This window comes from Numida meleagris, chromosome 17 (genome assembly GCF_002078875.1).
Source record: "Numida meleagris isolate 19003 breed g44 Domestic line chromosome 17, NumMel1.0, whole genome shotgun sequence".
Classification (NCBI taxonomy): Eukaryota; Metazoa; Chordata; class Aves; order Galliformes; family Numididae; genus Numida; species Numida meleagris.
Window position 1 is genome coordinate 4,152,431 of NC_034425.1, and position 13,993 is coordinate 4,166,423.

Consider the following 13,993-nt stretch of genomic DNA (forward strand, 5'->3'; position numbering starts at 1 on the left):
AAACCCACCCCTCACGTATGGTTAGAACGTTCCTCCAACTGTTTTCACTGAACTATTTTTAGCATCCATCCGCAAATAAAGTGTTTTTCCTCTCCGGAAATAAAGCTAATTACACCGTCACCTTTGTTCCACAGTGCTCTGTTTTCCTCCTCTGTCCTTTTCAGCTGCTTGGTCCCAAAGCTTCCTCCTTCTCTTCCCATTTCCTGAACTTTCTTCCACTGTTTCTTCCCTGATCTTTGGCATCCTCTCTTCCACGGCCGTGCTCAGCCACACTGCCATCTCCATCCCCCTCTACCTGATGCCCCCGCAGCTTCCCCACCTCATTTTTGTGTCACACGTCTCATCTGTCACCTGGGCTTTCCCCTTTCCTTTGACCACTGCTTCCCTGCCCAGGGACCCACCGCATCCACACGCTTCTGCCTCCTTCACTCCAGCTTCACTCCTATAGGGCTGTCAAACTTTAACCACCAACGCCACCAAAAACAAAGCCACCTGAGAGCCCATGGCCTGCAGCTTCCCAAGGATCATGACAGGATTTTCACAAGGGAAATAAAACCCAAAAGCCTCCAGTCTACGGCAGACCCGCTACTGTGTGCAGCCCAAGGATGGGTGCGCAGCTGACAGCCCTGCAGCAGACACACATGGATCCGTGCTGATACAGTTTGCATTCTGTGCAACACAGTGTGAAAACTGAACGGGAGCACCGAACCAGCGCTCGTCCTTCTGCACTGGGGCACCAACACCAGCGAGAGGTAGGGGTGATCCGTGCTGTTTTTCCCTACAGGTGGGCAACACAAGGAGGGCAGCTCAGCGCGCTGTGTTTACAAACACTTTCAATCTTTATTCTTCCAAGGGGACAACACCTGAGCTACCTCCATCCTCGCGCCCTCCTCACAGTCACCGCCCCTCATAACCCCACAATCCCCAGTGGGGCCAGCAGAGCCCTCAACCCCACGGCGTTCCCCGGGGCCGGGGGAGCTCTCAGTGCCCGCGGAACACACCAGCGCAGCGCAGCCCAGGCTCACTCCACACACCCCCAGCAAGCCGCACGCCCCCGGGCTGCCTACCACAACCGAGTTTTCCCCGAAAAAAAAGCACACTGCAGGGGCGAGCCCCTCGCTGCCAGCCCCCACACGGTGACAGCCCCCGCCCCGCGCCGTGAGCTGGGCCGCATCCCACCGAGGCCCGCCACAGCCCGAAGGAACGCAACCCCCCCACCCCGCCACCGCCCCCCCCCGCCCCTCCGGGCCCCGGTGCATGCCGGGCGTGGCGGCAGCGGGCGGTAGAAGAGGGGGAGCCGCTCCCCCCGCCCCTCGCTCCCCGCCCGGCCCCCCCCTCTCCCTCCCTTCCCGCCGCCCGGGGCCGGTCGCAGCCGGTGCGGCGCGAGGCGGTGCGCGGGGCTCGGCGCGTGCCGCACGCTGACGTCAGGCGCGTGTTGGCGCGCGGGCGGCGGCGGCGGGGGAGCTCTCGCTACGTACGTGTAGTGCTGCGGCTTCTCGGGCTGCGCCTGCAGCGCGCTGGCGGCGTTCGCCGGCCCGGCCGCGGCAGGGCCGCTCGCCACCGGGCCCTTGGACATGCCTCCTGCCCGCCGCCGCCGCTCCCGCCGAGGAGACCTTTATTATTCACTCTGCGCGGTCCGCACGGAGGGCGCCGCGCGCAGGCGCCGCCGCCGCCATTGCCGCCCCGGTGCGCGGGGTGGGGTGGGACTTGTAGTCCGGCCGCGCGCGCGCTCTCCGCCAACCCGGGACGCGGCCCGAGGCGACTTCCGGGAAGTCGGGACTACAACTCCCAGCGGCGCCCCGCGGCGGCGGGGGAAGCTGCTTCCGGCCGCGAGGGGGACGACGGGAGTTGCAGTCCGGGGCGGAGCGCGACGGCGCCCCCCGGCGGCGGGGGCCCATGGCTGCGGCCTACCCCTGGGCCCGGGCCTGCGATGGGGCCTGGGCTGTGAAGGAGGAAGATGTGGAGAAAGATAAAGCGGAGGAATATGACGAGGAGGAAGGTGAGGAAGAGGATCCAGGGAGCAGCTAGCGGCCTACCTCAGGGCAGGTGACACAAAACCCTCAGGGACTCCAGGTCAGCTCAGGCCTACGCACCTCAGCCCGGCCGTGCCCGACACGGAGCCTCCCAGACAATGCCACCTCACCCCACAGGAAGCACTGAGCCGCTCTGCTGGGACTTTGATCCCTTGCACCACACGGGACAGCTTCACTCACCAGTGCTCTGGCTGCATGGTAAAGGGCACCAAGGATTTCAATGGCAAACATTTTTTATTTTTTTTTTTAATCTTTGGCAGGGGTTGGGTGGTGTTAATAATAAACTCTGGTCTGTGCCACTGAGGCAAATCGCTCCTTGAATCACCGCTCACAGTGGTGCAGCACTGACCATGCTGTGGGACGGGCTGCAGGCAGCTCGTTCCCTGCATCTGCAGGACTCAGCCATATGCCACCAACACCATATTCACGTACCACTCCTCCCCAGGAGGCTGGAGCACTGTAATTACACAGCTTCTGGTCACGTTGGGCAACTTTTCAAGAAAAGTCAGTATGCGTGGAAGTACTTCACTTAATACCTATGTGTATGCATCTTTGTGTCCAATGCACAAACACCGCCAGCGATGAAGCTGCAGGAAAAAGACCTTCAACAAACAGCTACTAACGCTGAAGTCATGCACAGGGGTTCGGAAAGCACTGACTCCAGGCATTGTGTGCTGCTGTTTACTTGACAAGCCAGTGCAGACACTGCTTCCTCTTCAGCTCTCTTCTGTTTCGCAGTCAGAAACACACAGCACTCTGCCAGGTGACAGTGCTCAGAGTATGCAGCTATGTGTGCCCTGGGTGCACTTACCTCTGTCTATGCACACATCTTTGCTAACACAAAGTGTTCATTTGCTCTCCTCAGCTTTGCTGCAAATGCCTTTTCCTCATCCTCTGTTTAACCTACTGGGATGTACAGCTTTTCTCCAGTCTTAATTCCAAGAGAACAAAGCTCAAAGGTATCTAAAATTAGAATTGTAAGCAATCGTTGCTAGAGAAATGGGAGAGGAAATATCTGAGGAGCAATGCCTCTCGACTCCTGGTAACAAACACCATGCTCCGGTCCCCTCATGTTAGCAATAGTATCGTATGCTTCTAGAAACATCAATTTTAAAATACATGAAGTTATCAGAACAGATTTCTAGATTTGTTTTTTCCTAAGCATGAACAGCTCAGACTGAAGGGCAGCTCTTTATTTCAGGTCTCAATTTTCCAAACCACGTCAAATGCAAATGATTGTTTACGCACCTCCTGGGCCATCCTATTGCTGTGCTGCTTTTCGTCTCCAAGAAGTAATTCATGTTTTTCTTCACGAGGACCAAAGAGAAAATTAACCTGCAAAGGCGGTCGGGGGTGAAGGAGATGCATGTGAGGCTGCATCCCCCCCAGCAGCTGCATGTGACAGTCCTGTCGCACCATGCTGGAGCGCATTGCTTGACTTGCCAGGAAGGGGAGAAGCATGGAACGCTCGGTACTACGTGCGGAGCTGCCACAGATCCGCTCTGCCTCTTGCACTAGGCATTGGCCTGAGGGATGCAGGCATTTGGGGAGGATGCAAAACCTCGTGCAAAGTCTGCCTGGTCGCATCTGCGCGCTGAGTGCAGATACCTTCGGGAGTGGCTGTTTGTGTTCGCTTCATGTTCTGCGTGCTACAACTGCGGGGCATTTGGGACCTGTTCTTCCTGACCATGGGGGCAGGACCTGCCTCCACCCCCAGCATCTGCGGCAAACATAATGAAGTAACAACACACAGCAAGGCACAACTCAAGGGAGCCACCCCCCCCAAAATACACCAACTTTTCACTTAATTGCTATTATCTTCCTACTTGCAACCAACAGGCATTATATGGATTCTGGTTTCCTACTTCCCAAAACTTTGTAGTTAGCTTTGGAGTTTGAAGACAACCCACAAAGTGAGTGGGAACGTGGTTTTAGGGAGGTGGAGAACAGCAGCACAGAGGGGCCCAGCTGCAGCATCTGCATACTCCTAGGCTCTCCCCCAGGACACGCACGTCCCAGGGTGACGTTCCGGCTGGCAGGGAGCAGTGGTGCCTTTTGGAGGGCGACACGACACATCAGTAGCACTGCCCCGATTCAAAACCAAATCCTGTGGCAAGCGTCCCTATCCCACAACACAGCTGCTCCCATTCATAAAGCCAGAGGACGGATGCTGCAAGCGCCACTATGGTGCTGGGGCTGCACGGTGCCGGACAGAGCAGTCCCCTCGCGAGCCCACACAACAAGCTCTTCCACCTCTCTCCTCCGACACCGGCCCGAGCCAGCCCGTAGCGCGCGCCTGGCGCCTGCGTGTCCCCGTTGTCCCCACGGCCAGGGGGGTCCCGGCCATTCCCCGCGGCGCGGCCCGGCCCTGCCGCTCGCAGTCTCCGCACCGCACGCCGCGAAAGGCATTTCGTGGCGGGGCCGGGGGGCGGGCCGGCAGGCGGCGGGGCCAAGCAGTCCCCGCACCGGGACCGCCCGCTGAGGCCCGGGGAGCCAGGAGTCAGCCGCCCGCCGCCCCGGCGCCCCGCCGCGCCCCGCCGCCGCTCGCCCCGCTCCTATTGACTTCCCATTGTGGAGCTTTGCAACAAAGGGTAGGATCCAAACCGTGCCCTGTTTCGTCCAATCAACGCGCAGAGCGCTCGCCCGCCGTCTATTGGCCTCTACTCGTCTCACAATATCCAATCGGTCGCCGACTTTAACAACCAATCAGCGGCCGGGCAGATACCCAATCAGAGCCAAGGAACAGGAGCACGGCCTTTGTGTCCTGTGACGTCACGGCGCCGGCGGAGGTCCCGGCCAATCGAGCGGCGCGCTGCTTCCAGGCATTGTGAGGTCACCGCGCCGTGTGCCGCCCCCGCTATAAAAAGTGCGTCCCCGCGGCGGGGAGGGCGCAGTGAGGGGGTAGTTGTCTACGTAGTTGGTTGTGGTCGGAGCGGCGCAGGCTTCGGTGCGCGGCGATCTCGGCGCTGGTGCGTCCCGTTTCTCTAAGAGGTAAGTCACTCACACCGGGCGCGTTCTGCGGTGGGCTGCGGTGCTGCGCGGCCTTTGGAGGCCTTGAATTTTATTTTTTTTTTTGTTTCTTAAACTGGGCGGACGGGTCGGGCCTTGCCTACGTGACCTGAGTCACGGCCGGTTCCCATCCCCCCGCTTCTCCGGGGCGGCCCGGGAGGAAGAAGGAGGTGGCGTGACTCAGTCGGCTTCCCCCGGGGAGGGGAGCGGTCGGGCCACAACGCGGAGCGGGGGCGGAGGAGGAACCGTGACTCCTCCTCCTCCCGGGGGAGGCCGCTGGCCGCCTGCCCGCCTCAGCGGCGGGGGAGGGGGCGGCCCGCCGGCATCTGCCGCTTCTGGGGCTTGGAAGGGATTGAACGCGGGGGGAGCGCCGCATCGCAGGGCCCGGCGGGTCGGGCTGCCGAGTGGCTCGGGAGAACCGGGCCGTACCTCACGCGTGCGTGTCCTCGTAGGTAAGTGAGAAAAAAATGGCCCGTACAAAGCAGACCGCCCGCAAGTCCACCGGGGGGAAGGCTCCGCGCAAGCAGCTGGCCACCAAGGCGGCCCGGAAAAGCGCTCCCTCTACTGGCGGCGTCAAGAAGCCTCACCGCTACAGGTAAGGCTGCCGGCGTGCTGCGCTGCGGCCCGGCTGCCGCTGCCGTGCCCCGCCTCACCGCTCCCTCCTTCTCCACCCAGGCCGGGCACCGTCGCTCTCCGTGAGATCCGTCGCTACCAGAAGTCTACGGAGCTGCTGATCCGCAAGCTGCCCTTTCAGCGGCTGGTCAGGGAAATCGCCCAGGATTTCAAAACGGACTTGAGGTTCCAGAGCGCGGCCATCGGTGCGCTGCAGGTAGTGCTGGTGGCCCGCTCGCGGTGCGGAGCGTGCTTCGCTGAAAGGTTCTGCCGTTGGTTCTAACGTTTCTTCTTGTCCTCTTGAAACAGGAGGCGAGCGAAGCGTACCTGGTGGGTCTGTTTGAAGACACAAACCTGTGCGCCATCCATGCCAAGAGAGTCACCATCATGCCCAAAGATATCCAGTTGGCTCGCAGGATACGGGGAGAGAGAGCTTAAGTGAAGGCTGTTTTTATGGTGTTTTGTAGTAAATTCTGTAAAATACTTTGGTTTTAATTTGTGACTTTTTTTGTAAGAAATTGTTTATAATATGTTGCATTTGTACTTAAGTCATTCCATCTTTCACTCAGGATGAATGCTAAAAGTGACTGTTCACATAAACCTCAGTGATGTGAGCCTTGTTGCTCAGGAGTGACAAGTTGCTAATATGCAGAAGGGATGGGTGATCTTTCTTGCTTCTCATGCATGTTTCTGTATGTTAATGACTTGTTGGGTAGCTAAACTTGTAAGGTACTAGAATTGATATAAATGTGTACAGGGTCCTTTTGCAATAAAACTGGTTATGACTTGATCCAAGTGTTTAACAATTGGGGCTGTTAGTCTGACCATACATCACTGTGATCAAATGTGGACTTTTTCAGAGGGTGAAACTACAACTCTTAACCACAGTGTAACTTACAGTTTCCTAAAAAAAAAAGTAAACCTGGCAGCTATAGAATACACTATGTGCATTTATAATAGCTATTTTATATATTGTAGTGTCAACATTTTTAAATTAAATGTTTTACATTCACATGCGAGGAGTCTTTGTCATTTGGTTTGTATGGGCTTGGAGAAGCTTATTCCTGGCTCCAGTCTGTTAGCAGTAGATGCATGTAGTACTGGGCTGCTGCTGGGGCAACTTAGCTTTCCTCCAATGGAGCGATGCCTCACCCTGGCTCCCCTTGGTGTTTTCAGGAGGCCTGAGTCATCTCTTGCTCAGCCAGGAGGCTGACAGGGCTTCAATGTGGGGCTCTTTTGTTTAAAGCCTAACTGCTTATCAGCATCAACAGTATAGGCCCAGCTTTAGAACTAACTTCTGTTTTTTTTTCCCCCCTTCCGCCCACATTTAAGGGAGGCTTTCTTTGCAGTGCTGTGCCTGGCCTGCCTGAAGTGAATCCAGCAGCATCAGGGCAGGGCTGTGAGCAGGACACAGGCCGTGGGAGCGCAGCCCTGCGCCTCTCCCAGCTTCCTGTGACTAAGCCCAGGGTGAGAATGGCAGTGCAGGACGGTAGGCAAGTGGAAAAACTACTTACACACCCAGAGATCTCATACAGGCTGCTAAGCAAATTGAAGGGGCCTGCTCGATTCTCATCTCCCATCTAAGCTTGTTTGATGAAGCAGGGTGAGACATAAACCTTCACTTGAGGAGAACCCCTCAGGCTCTCTGCTCACAGTTCTGCTTTTCTCAGTCGTGTCTCTGGGAACAGCCATACCTTAAGCTGGGGTAGGGGAAAGCTGCTCTGACTACAGCTGAAACAGGTAATTAATATGCAAATTACATTGTTAGGCCAGTTCTTAAGAACAGGCTATGCTAGTAAGGCTAAAGCAGAGTCAGAAGTTACACAGGGAGTAGCATAAGCTAGTCCATCTTGATTTATTTCAATGAAGAAATCCAAAGGGGCATTTTAGGAGGAAGAAAAGCAGTAGTTCATCTATAAAAGCAGGCAGTAAGCCAGCACTGGCCTAGACACGCAATTGTTTTAAGACCAGATGCATTTGTGACACTTCCTTTCACAGCCATGTCCTGGTAAGTATAAAAACAGCTTCCTCACTCCAGGCGGAGGAGCCAGAGCCTGCACCTCGCACAGCTGGGTCACCAGAGCAGGGGGAGAGCCGAGCCACAGCCCTCCCTTATCAGACAAACCACTCGGTGTGTTTAAATCCTGCAGCTGGAGAAACAAGCGCTCGTTACCCCGGGCTCTTGCACAACATCCTCAGCACCCCTTCCTACTCTGCTCCAGCCATACTTGATAAACACATTAAGCAGCGCCCGTGTTTGCTCCATCTGCTAAAAAGGTTTTTGAGTGACCGAGGATGAGGTTTTAAACACTTCTTTTTCCTCGCCGCTAAACGGGTAGGGGAAAAAAAAAAAAAGATTTACTGCATCTAAAACGTGACGTTAATTGCTTCACGGCGCTGAGCAGGGACGGGCTGTGGCGTCTCAGCACCTTGAGCTGGCCAGCTCTAAACCCTGGGCACTGCTCAGCCACCTGCCAGGCACGGATGGAGCAGGAAGCCCAGGCTGTGGTCCCAGGCAGGGAGCTGGGCTGGACGAGGAAGCCCAGGCTGTGGTCCCAGGCAGAGCAGCGAGGCCCCTGCGTCCTGACAGCACGGCCTGCCGGGGGGGACGCGTGGCAAGGGCGTCCCACCAGAGCCCCGAGGGTCACCCAACCCAGGGAGCAGCATAGTTTGCATTTAGGCAAGTCGAAAATAGAAAGCTGAAGTGATGAGATCGACTAACGCTTGGGCTGGTGTTAGATTGCAGGAGCGGGCTGGGCTCCTGGAGGAGAAGGACGTTGTAAAAATCACATCCCTCGAAAACAAAAAGCGTCCTCCAAGTTCTCGGCGGAAACAATGAAACATCTGGGTATGCCTGGAAGCTGTTACTTAAAATAACGGCCTAGCTAAGGAAAAATCAAAACAAAGAAAGCCAACCCCAAACTATCAAAGTATCCATTCATCTCAATTTCTTTTGTTGAGATTACTACGTTAGCTCTGGCATGCGGCGGAATGGAATGGCAATTCTCGGTACTCCGCGTTTTACTGTAATTATATCTGCAGAAATAAAGCGTTCCCTTACCAATTCTCTTGATGATTTCCTCACATTCTTGCTCGGAGCTCGATGCAAACACCAGGCAGTCAAACGTGCTCCCCCCGGGGCTCCCTGGGGAAGCGCTAAATATGGAAACAAATGCAGCAGCCCGCAACGAGAGCATTTCAGAGCAACCCCACGAGCAGCCTCAGCCCTGTGCTCCTAACACCTGCATCCCTCTGCATCCCTGCATTGGAGTGGGATGCTCGATTTCAGCCCCACGTTGGCCAAAGCGATGTCGTAGCAATGCAGCAGCCCTCCCCCCCCACCACCACCCTTGGGGCTCCCTGCCCCCACTCAGCTGCGGGGAGGGGGATCCACGCACAAGGGCACTCACACGATGCAGAAGGCAAAGACGTTGCTGGTCTGGAGGCAGCGTCCCACGCAGGAGACTGAAGGATAGGGGTGGCGGAACAGGACCTGTGTTGGGGACAAGGGGCTTTGCAACTCAATGCATGAGCCAGAAACAGGCCCCTGGGGACCAGCCCCTCGCTCACCTTGGGAGAAGCCTTCTCCTGCACAAGGATTTCTGTTTCCTTCACATCAAATAAAACCTCCTGGAGAGGAGAAAAGGGGAAAAAAGAGGAAAAAAAAAAAAAAAAAAAAAGCCCCAGTGATCACAGCACCTGAGCTCTATTTTTAATAAGATCGCTTGCGAGGCAGATAATTCAAAAGCAGAGTGATGAACTGCAGTGCAGCTTGTTTCATGGAGCTGCCTGTTGCTGGTGTGATGGGGAGACAGACTGCAAATTAAGAGAGCAACTTCATTGTGCTTCAGATGTGGGGTTAAAAAGAAAGAAAGAAGAAAACAAACAAACAAGAGGAAAAGTGGGATGAAAATGCATGGACCTCCAGTCTTCCATGGACCTTCCAGCACGGTGCATCCATGACACAGCAGCATCGTGGCTGGGTCCCTGCTCTCAGGCCACCAGCTTGGGATTAGCAGAGGATGAGCACCCATGGGCTGGCTCCATGCTCTGCCCGTGTGCACCCAGGACCCAGCCCAGGGCCGAGCTCTGCCCTCTTTGCCAATTTCATGAAAACCCCCTTAAGGCTCCAGCAGCTCCAGCCCCAGTGCCAGCCTCAGCTTCCCCACAGTTTCCCAGTTGGGCACACACCGCTGCCCATGGCTCACCCATGGTGCCGAGCAGCTCTCCAGCACAGCAGGGATGGCTTTCTGCAGCACCTCTTTGCCTCCGAACTGAAACAGCAGGAAGGAATAACCCATGAGAACATAAAAACAAGCCCAGAACACATACAACCCATCTCTGCCCATCTCCTCACCATCCCAACGCCGATCCGGCCCAGGTACTGCAGGTTGTAGAGCAGCCTGGGGAGAAAAGGACCCATGCACCCTCCCCTGCTGCTTGTTGCTGGGGGAGGTGCTCAGAGCCCCCTCACCTCCCAGTGCCAGCCCTACCTGCCCCCCTGCACCCTCTGCTTCTCCCCCTCATCCCAGCGCCGGGGGCCACGCTGAAGCTGGAAGCGGGGCTCCTTCTCCTTCACAGCCTCCAAGTAAGGCAGCAGGGGCTCGTAGACCTCGCCATCGTGCCCCTGCCACCGCAGCACGCGGAGGCTCAGTGGTTGTCCCTTCAGCTTCTGCAGCATCGTCCCAGCCTGGAGAGGAGGATGGGAGAAGAACGCAGGGGGAGGCACAAAGGGAGGATCGCGGGGAGGATGAAGTCGTGCCACCCACCTGCCCGCTGTAGGCGTTCCTCAGGGAGCACCCATTGATCTCATCTAGGACGTCCCCAGCCAGCACCACCTCATCCACCTCTGCCTGGCTCCCAGGGAGCACCTCAATAACAACAACACGGCCGTCCACGTACCTGGGGGGTGCGTCCAAACTGCAGCTCAGCCCTAGAGTCCAACCTGCTCCTACACCCCCCCCCCCCCCAGCCCTTCTGTGCCATCTGCAGCATTTCGCCCATACACAGAGGGACAACCACCCCATGGATAGGGAACCAGTGGAGGAGAAAAGCACCACAGACATCCACAGCCTCAGCTCTGGGGCTGCCTGGGTCTCCAGATCCTGATGGCTCCTACCTCACCACCATCCCCAGCGCTCGGCACGGGACTGTCTCATACGTGACGCACACCTGGAAGAGAGCAGCTGTGACAGCAGCCATAGAAAAGCCACAGGACATCCAGTGTGACCAGGATGGGGCAGCATGGGGACCCTTCCCTGGGGGTCACTTCTGGCACAGAAACCAAACCAGGGCTTCGGGAGCTGCTCCCCAACATCTGATGATGGATGAGGACCATCAGTGGCCTCCTGTCCCCATCCCATCCTTAATTGCTGGGCTCAGATCTGGAGACACAGATCCCAGCAGATGCGACCCTAAAGCTAAAAGTGAGCCTCATAAATGAGTTCTGAGCCCCCTCCCTCACCCCACATAGCCCCTGCCCCTGCCCCGGGCTGCTCACAGCAGTGCTCGCTGTCACATCGCATTACTCAGAGCCCTGAAATGCGGCGGGTTCAGCTGGGAGCACTCGTGCCCACTGAGGCATGAATGCCATCAGGCAGCAGCTCTGCCTCCTGACCACACGTGTGTGCTTCTCGCAGCCACAGACCCAGCGCTGGGCTACTCCTCGGGATTTATTTGGGGGTTAAAAAGGCGGCAGAGGGATGCTCTTCATTTTTTTCTGGGAGCCATCAAGGCATCCCTGCTGCTCGCAGCCTCGGAATGCACAAATATTTCATTGAGCAAACACAAGAGCAAGATCAACTGGCACAGGCGTTGTGTGTCAGCCCAGAAAAATGGTGATTTTTTGGCAAGGAAGCCGGGAAGGCAGCACGGGGAAGCTGCATCTATGTCAGTGCTGCTTGGCTCGGTCCTACACCCCCAGGGCAACCCTGGATCGGCGCCTGGTGACAGCGCAGGCACCCAGCACGCTCCAACCCCGGCACAGAGGCAGCTCCGCATGCATCCCTACAACTGCAGATGGCCGGAGCCGTGCTGCCATCCCTCCAACCCCAAACGTTCCTTGCTTTCCCCATCTGACATCCCAGCAAGGGCCGGAGCAGGCGGCGGCAGGGAGCGCTTACCGGCAGCAGCCAGCTCTCATCCAAGAAGCTGCAGTTCTGCGAACAAAGCAGCGCGGTGCTGTTGGTGCCGGCGAGGAAGGGGCCGTGCTCCCCACCCCACCATTCATCCCTGCACCTGCAGGTCCAGGGAGAAATCCACCTCCATCAGCACCAGCACCAGTGAGAGGAAAGGCTCTGCAGGGGGAGAAGGGATAGAGGCAGTAGTACCACTGGGTCCCAGTCGCTGTGGTCTCGCAGGGATACGGCCAAGGTCCAAATGGAGCCATTTGCAGCATCACCAATGATGCTGTAGGGAGCAACCCCCCAAATTCACCCCAGCAGCACCCAGAGCCGGCCCTCGCAGCCTCCTGTACCTGCACTTAGGGGGCTGTTAACCCAGTGTTATTCATCAAAGCCAAGGCTAAAGGCTGTCACCCTGGGCTGGTCCCCTGAGGGGTGCAGGGACCGCACAGCCTGACACCCCTCAGAGCATCCTTGCTGCAAGATTGCTCTTCCCAGGGAAAAATAAAACCCACGAGCTTGGAACCCCCTCTTACCCCGCAGCTCTTCATTGCCCAGGATGGAGCTCGACGGGTCGTAGAACTGAAACACAGCGGAAAGCTCCGTGAGGCCACCGCAGTGCCACCGGGAACCCAGCAGACCCCACGCGTGTCGCACCTCCAGGAGCCGGGGGCTCTGCACCAGCTGCTGCACGGCCACTGCCAGCACCTTGCCCTGCAGGGCTGAGCGCAGGAAGCAGCGGCCACGGCCCTGTACCGTCAGCACCTTCGTGCAGGTGGAGGCTCTGTGGAGGCTGCTGGAGACAGGGCTCGGCCTGCTTGGGGAGAGGGGAGGGTCTGGGTTAACACATGGAGGAGCATGGAGGGGTGATAGGATTCGGTCTGCTTGGGGAGAGGGGAGGGTTTGGGGTTAACGTACGGGGCAGATTCCGTGGTCTTTGGGATTTGGTTTGCTTGGGGAGAAGGGAATGGTTTGGGGGTTAACACACAGGGGAGCCTTTGGGTTCTTTGGGGTTTAACGTGCGGAGGAACATCCAGTCTTTGGGATTCGATCTGCTTGGGGAGATGGGAAGGGTTTGGGGTTTAACCCACGGGGCAGCACGGTGGGTTTGGGGATTCAGTCTGCTTAGGGAAAGGGGAAGCGCTTTAAGGTTTAACCCCTGGAGGAGCCTTCATGCTCTGTGGGGTTTGGGATTGAGCGCACTCTACAGACCCCACCGTGCCCCCCCCGCCTCCCCTCCATCCCCGCTCACCTCCCGCCCTCCCCGGGGTGAAGCTGCTCCAGGCAGTGCCAGTAATCCCTTCTCCCGAAGCCCCACAGCGGCTCTGCAGGACAAAACCAAGGCAGGGGCCTCGACAACACGCACGGCCCCGCGTCTCTCCCCCCCCCCCCTCCACCCGGTGCCACTCACGTCGCAGCCCCTTCCGCAGGGCACCCTCCAGCAGCGCGCAGACGGCCGCCAGGTGCGGGGAAGCGTCGGTGCACGGAGCCCGGTCCGCCCGCATCCGCAGCACCGCGCCTATGGGGGGGGGGGAATGAGAGCTGCGCCCACGGGAGTCCCACTGGGGCAGCCCAGCTCCGAGCAGGAGGAAACCCGCTGGAAAGTCAGGGGAACTTCCTCCCAGCGAGGCACAGCGCAGTGCAAACAGCGAGTCATGCTGCGGGGGGGGCTCTAATGGGACACCCCCAGGGGGACACCTCGTGCTATAGGGTCCTCCCCCCCCGCCCCACGCTCACCTTTAAGGGCGCTCAGCAGCGGTTCCCTGGCGGCCATGGGCCCGGAGCAGCGCAGCCGGGAGGCACCGCCCGGCCCGGGGGGGGCACACCCAGCGCAGGTGCGCGGCTCCGTGGGTGTATGTGCGCGTGTGACACGTCGGCGTAGATCGCTATGTATATAGGAGAAACGTACACACCTGTCTGTGCATATGTATGAAGAACAGGCTTTGGGATATGGATAGATAGAGACAGGTAATAAAAAAAAAACTGACAGGTGTTGGCAGAGCTATAGGTAGGGTATGTTAACTGTGTACGTATACATAGATCTAAACCTATACGTGCACTATATATATATACATCTATGTAAGTATAGGTATATATCTCTGTGTTAGTGTATTCTCTGTTATTGTGTATATATTTATATATACATAGATGTATAGTCATAGGTATGTATAGATATGTATCATATACAAAGAGATATATAATAATAGATAATGATAT

The 13,993-nt window shown here is 57.3% G+C and overlaps 3 protein-coding genes across 12 annotated transcripts in view; 1 reads left to right on the forward strand and 2 right to left on the reverse strand.

Annotated features, from left to right (window-relative positions):
- Nucleotides 1-1,715, reverse strand: part of UNK (unkempt family zinc finger) — a 41,280-nt gene extending 39,565 nt beyond the window's left edge. For 2 of the 6 annotated variants that reach the window (XM_021414585.1, XM_021414584.1), the window contains exon 1: nucleotides 122-1,209. In XM_021414585.1, coding sequence (XP_021270260.1) covers nucleotides 122-285 — 164 coding nt within the window. In that variant the 5' untranslated portion in view covers nucleotides 286-1,209. Of the gene's footprint in view, nucleotides 1-121; nucleotides 1,210-1,478 lie in introns of those variants that run through there. The other 4 variants (XM_021414583.1, XM_021414586.1, XM_021414581.1 and 1 more) reach the window with 4 other exon arrangements.
- On the forward strand, nucleotides 4,876-6,444 carry LOC110407196 (histone H3.3). The gene is made up of 4 exons (XM_021414590.1): nucleotides 4,876-5,024; nucleotides 5,495-5,637; nucleotides 5,718-5,871; nucleotides 5,964-6,444. Exons 2-4 carry the CDS (start codon nucleotides 5,510-5,512, stop codon nucleotides 6,090-6,092), a joined length of 411 nt encoding a protein of 136 aa, XP_021270265.1. The 5' UTR covers nucleotides 4,876-5,024; nucleotides 5,495-5,509; the 3' UTR covers nucleotides 6,093-6,444.
- LOC110407194 lies at nucleotides 7,363-13,653 on the reverse strand. Of its 5 annotated transcripts, none has more exons than XM_021414588.1 (16): nucleotides 13,514-13,653; nucleotides 13,188-13,295; nucleotides 13,029-13,101; nucleotides 12,434-12,590; nucleotides 12,313-12,358; nucleotides 11,892-11,950; nucleotides 11,777-11,812; nucleotides 10,774-10,826; nucleotides 10,424-10,556; nucleotides 10,148-10,344; nucleotides 10,012-10,057; nucleotides 9,863-9,928; nucleotides 9,225-9,284; nucleotides 9,065-9,147; nucleotides 8,716-8,810; nucleotides 7,363-7,804 (listed from the first exon to the last, which is right to left on the reverse strand). In XM_021414588.1, exons 1-16 carry the CDS (start codon nucleotides 13,548-13,550, stop codon nucleotides 7,770-7,772), a joined length of 1,284 nt encoding a protein of 427 aa, XP_021270263.1. In that variant the 5' UTR covers nucleotides 13,551-13,653; the 3' UTR covers nucleotides 7,363-7,769. The 5 variants fall into 5 exon arrangements, 3 of the variants coding, with proteins under 3 accessions (XP_021270263.1, XP_021270264.1, XP_021270262.1); XM_021414589.1 differs by having other exon boundaries at nucleotides 11,916-11,950; nucleotides 12,434-12,593; XM_021414587.1 differs by having other exon boundaries at nucleotides 12,434-12,593.